At 31.3% G+C, this 4,597-nt stretch overlaps 1 protein-coding gene across 1 annotated transcript; it reads left to right on the top strand.

The window, feature by feature from the left end:
- The first annotated feature begins 369 nt into the window (after positions 1–369).
- LOC117648608 lies at positions 370–1,544 on the top strand. Its single transcript, XM_034391193.1, has 2 exons — positions 370–396; positions 1,237–1,544. Exons 1-2 carry the CDS (start codon positions 379–381, stop codon positions 1,519–1,521), a joined length of 303 nt encoding a protein of 100 aa, XP_034247084.1. The 5' UTR covers positions 370–378; the 3' UTR covers positions 1,522–1,544.
- Positions 1,545–4,597: the final 3,053 nt, after the last annotated feature.

Here is a 4,597-nt window from a genome sequence, read left to right as displayed (position 1 = left end):
TTGCAAGTCAGTCTCGCTATTTTCCGATTGTCCTTTCTGTGAAAGTTACTTCAAAGGTTTGCATTACACCGCTTGATACTCTCTCCACCTGTGCATGCGCGTTGTGTCTCCTATGCACTACGTCAAGTTTCCTTTCCCTTTGATCGTCTTGATTATGTTTCGTACTTTGGTTACCTAACCTTGTTCTGATCACATTAGAAGCTTTTCTGTTTATGTCATCTTCGTGTTATTGCTCTTGCCTTAAGTAAAGCGCATTTTTTTTTTCTCCAGGTATTAGAAGAGGATTCTGTCACTGCTTAGGAAGATACTTTCAAGCCAAGCCATTCTGAGAACAAATATTTGTCTTTCAACAACTGGTTGATGTTGGGCGACAACAGCATGGAACAACGATGGAAGGTAAGAATTACAGTCTGATTATTATTGTTACCAAGTGTATGTCAGCTCTGTGTTCATGAACATTAGGAAGTGCATTTTGATATGTCTATCAATTTGATACTGTCACAAACCATGGAATCTGCTTCACAGACTTCAGAAACAATGTCAAACAGTCGACGTTATTATTAATTACTCAAAGAACTTAAATACCATTTGTACTTCCCCTTTGGGGCTTTTACTACAAACCTTTCTCTGTCCCAAACTTGTGTTGATAGTCTGTAAAATTTGATTTCCATTCCGACTTTGTAACAACAAGGCAGTAGCTTCGAACAAGACATGTCCATTTAATGGTAAATATTCTGGGGTGAATTCTTTTTGTAGGAACTTGTACTGTCCATTACAAAACGTTTCGATGTTACAGTCAAAATAGAATACAAATGATCTCTACAATTTTGAACATTAAATTCATTGTTACTTTAATAGTAAATGTTCTCTTACCCTCTAAAATTTCTTAAAAAGTATGTTTCTCCCAACCTAAGAACTATTTTATTGTAATTCACAAATAAATAAGTCTTCTTCAAAAATTACATACTTCTTAATTTGGATACAACTATTCCTAACATGTTTTAAAGGAAAAATATCTGCGATTGTCAGAAAAGGTAAAACACTTGTCTGTATGCATATAAGTTTTGTGATTTACTTTTTAATGTTAGGATTAGTTTTACTATATATTAACAAACCAAAATGCATGTTGCCTTCTGTTCTATTGCCTTCTTGGACTCCAAATCTTTATTGACTTTTTTGTAAGTTAGATGGACCCATTTGACAATTTTTTAATGTGTTTCTGTCCTTTGTTTCTAGGTGATCAAAATGGAACTAACTTGTCTACAGAAGACGCTGCTGAAAATAAAAAGGTATCAACTTTGGCTGAAACATAAGTGTATGAATGTGATTTCCAAAAACAAAGAACAAGTTGACAATTACCATTCATACTCCGAAGAACACATGTTACCACTGATCATCATGACAAAAGTTTCATTAGACAAATTTGTGTCAACAAACATCCAGCTAGTTTCCAGTTTTGTGGTAGCCAAATTCTGTACAAAGAGAAATACTTTCATTGACAGGTATCAGATTAAATCATGAAACAGACAAATTTTCAGATAACTTACCGCAGTAAAAAGGAAAAATCTATTGAAACAATCTACAGAGAAGAAATAGTATCTCCATCATACCAAAATATTGTTAATGTTTGTGTATCTCCAATATTGTGGTTTCTTTGCAAAAACAGATTGTTGTCATTTGCTCTATTTTTCAAAATTAAAAGTTCTTCTCGTGTTATATATCTGAAAGTTACTGGTAGGAACATGTTGTACCTTCTCATATCATGATTTGGATCCTCATAAGATATAAGAATTTGGCCTCCATCATAATTGCCCAGTCTACCAATTTGAATAATGCGATAATGTGTACCGCCAGTTAAATTCAATTGTGTGCGATAGGAGTTGTTGATCCATTGGTCTTCTTGTTGATTTTCTGTCTGTAAAGTAACACTTCTTACTTTTTTTAACATCATTTTCCTATTTAAATGTTAACTATTAACCTTGTCTCTAATAACATACCTGGTTATTTATGCGTTCTCTTATCAAAGGTGACCTTGAACGGTTCGAAATGGAGCTGCTTGAACTAGTTCCACTTACTGTATCACTTTCTGAACTTGTATCTGAACTAAAATGTCTGTTCAAGTGTCTGTTATTAGCCATTATAGTTTATTTAGGTTCTTTAAATGTTTTCTTCTGTATGGAATAAAATGCTTTGTTGCAAATTTGGGTAGTTTTAGAAAAGTTGTGCTACCATAGTTACGATTTAAGAATGTAACAATGACACAAATGTATTCAAGGAATAATAATAAAATTTAATTTTGTTACACCAAAATAAGTTAATTTACACAAATACAAAACAAAAAGTAAACATTTCTTATTTCACAAGGTAATAAAAATTAGAAAATTTTACTAACCAGTAAGATATGTAGAACTGCAAACAGAAATTTATACCCAACAGATACAATTTCTTTATCAAAGGACAATTTGATCAATTAGTACTTGACCTCCTTGACATACATGTATTTGTTTTACTACTTTCTGAAATACTATCTGATGCAACAAATAATAGTCTAATCACTTAATTTCCATTTTTGTACACTTCTAACTGTCATGTAAATTATCTTCATGTAATGAATTGATTTCTGATTAGGTTACCCATAAGTAGTATGTAAAGGGTAACAAGCAGTAAATTTCACGTACAGACAAACCATTTACAAACAAATACTAATGACCAATAGATTGAAATAAAAACGATAACCAGCCAAAATAACCAAAGAATAGAGGCACTCACAATGAGGCAACTTGGGGATCAAAATATCCACTTGTCATTCTGTAAAAAATAAAAAGGTAAATTTTAGTCTGTAAATTTATATTTAAAAAAAAGGACACCTACAAGATTTACTCACCAGAAGATAAACGAAGCTCACTCATTAAGTTTGAGATAACAGATTCAAATTTATGAATTGATGCCGCCAAACGCATAGTCTTCTTTTGTAGAGTTTCAATATCAAAATCTTTCCGTTGGTCACAACTACAGTAATGCTCAATAAATATGTACCATGAGCACGCTTGAGAGGTGAAGCGAAATGGACAAAGGAACCCATTCTGCCAAAGAAATTGAGGTCCAACTTCACGTCCAAAAATATCTGCTGCCACTTCACTAGGCTCATGAAAGAAAATAACTTCTTTAATTTCAAATGGTACATCTTGATTTACTGACGTCGAAACAAAATAATTGGCACAAAATGTACAAGCCTGGAACATACAGGAAATTTTAAATTAATATGTGCTGAAGAAAATGACAAATCAAAAGTGGTACTTACAATTTTATAAGCATTTGATGAGACTGGACCGAACTTTGCATAAACACCAGTTCGACAGGTTGACAAATTAGAACTTTGCAATAGGACTGCATTTAAATTAGATTCCATTTTCAAAACAGTAGTAAGAAGAAAAGAAAAAACAGTATAAGGCAACTATATAAATAGAATTAACAACAAATGAATCGTCTAGGCAACATTAAGTCTATAAGGAATTTAGTACCAACATCATACTTTATATTATAAAAAAGAAAGACAGACAATTAATCATTTAACATTGTTTATATAAATTTACAAATATACAAAAGAAATTATTGAATAAACACGAACAAAACTTAAGTACAGCTATTCAAATTTATTATCTCCTGATACAAAGATGTTACTTACAAATATTGTGAGTTCCACCAACCTTACTAATGAATCATGACATTCAGTCTGCACATAAATGTACAGTACTACACCTTTTTCATGGACATTTGTAGAAAGTTATGAACCATTTGTCATATATTTAACAATCATAAACACTAATGAAAGATACATAATAAACACTAAATTAAATACGAACACTACGAAACTTGGAAAAATGAAAGATTCGTATATTTCCTGGTAAACAGAACAGCCCAAAGATGCAAATGTATATTGTTCCTTTTTCTGTTGTTAAAGGATTGTATTATGTCTCAGGATGCAAAATTCAATAACGAAGCACCTCCAAAAACCTTGAACAAAGAAAACTTCATCTGGTGTCAATCAAAGAACCTTTTGTGAATAGAAAATAAGAATGTAAGAAACTAAAATAAAACTGTTACAAACAGTTAATAACAAGACACAAAATTCGAAAAATGGTTATACAGAACATGTCAAATGGTTCATTAGACATATTTTAAAAAAACACTAAACTCCTACAGAGCACATAACCTAGTCAAAACAAATAACCAAAGAATGAAAAGCGTTGCCTTGTCACAAACTTAGTATCCGATACTTGATGTTGGTAGAAATTACAAAATACAAGGAAATAGAAATGAAACGAGAAGTTACAAAAAATTTAATTGTGTTATTGAAAAGGAATAAGAAAACTTTATGACACAAGTAAAACATCCAAAAAGAAAAAACTAGCATACAAAAATACTGAACACAGTAGACTTCAATAACTGAATATAATAACGTAAGACAAACTTTCTCATACAAGTAGTATACATAAAATGAAAGCGAAAGTATCAAACATTGTCTGCTATTGAAAGGTAGTATTGCATTCATCTTCTAGACAGATTTCATACTAAAACAACGAAGAAATTTACTAAT

The sequence above is a fragment of the Thrips palmi genome, unplaced genomic scaffold (assembly GCF_012932325.1).
Source record: "Thrips palmi isolate BJ-2018 unplaced genomic scaffold, TpBJ-2018v1 HiC_scaffold_3, whole genome shotgun sequence".
In the NCBI taxonomy this organism is placed as follows: domain Eukaryota; kingdom Metazoa; phylum Arthropoda; class Insecta; order Thysanoptera; family Thripidae; genus Thrips; species Thrips palmi.
Note: the sequence above shows the minus strand (reverse complement) of the source record. Positions and strands in the feature narration are given on the sequence as shown.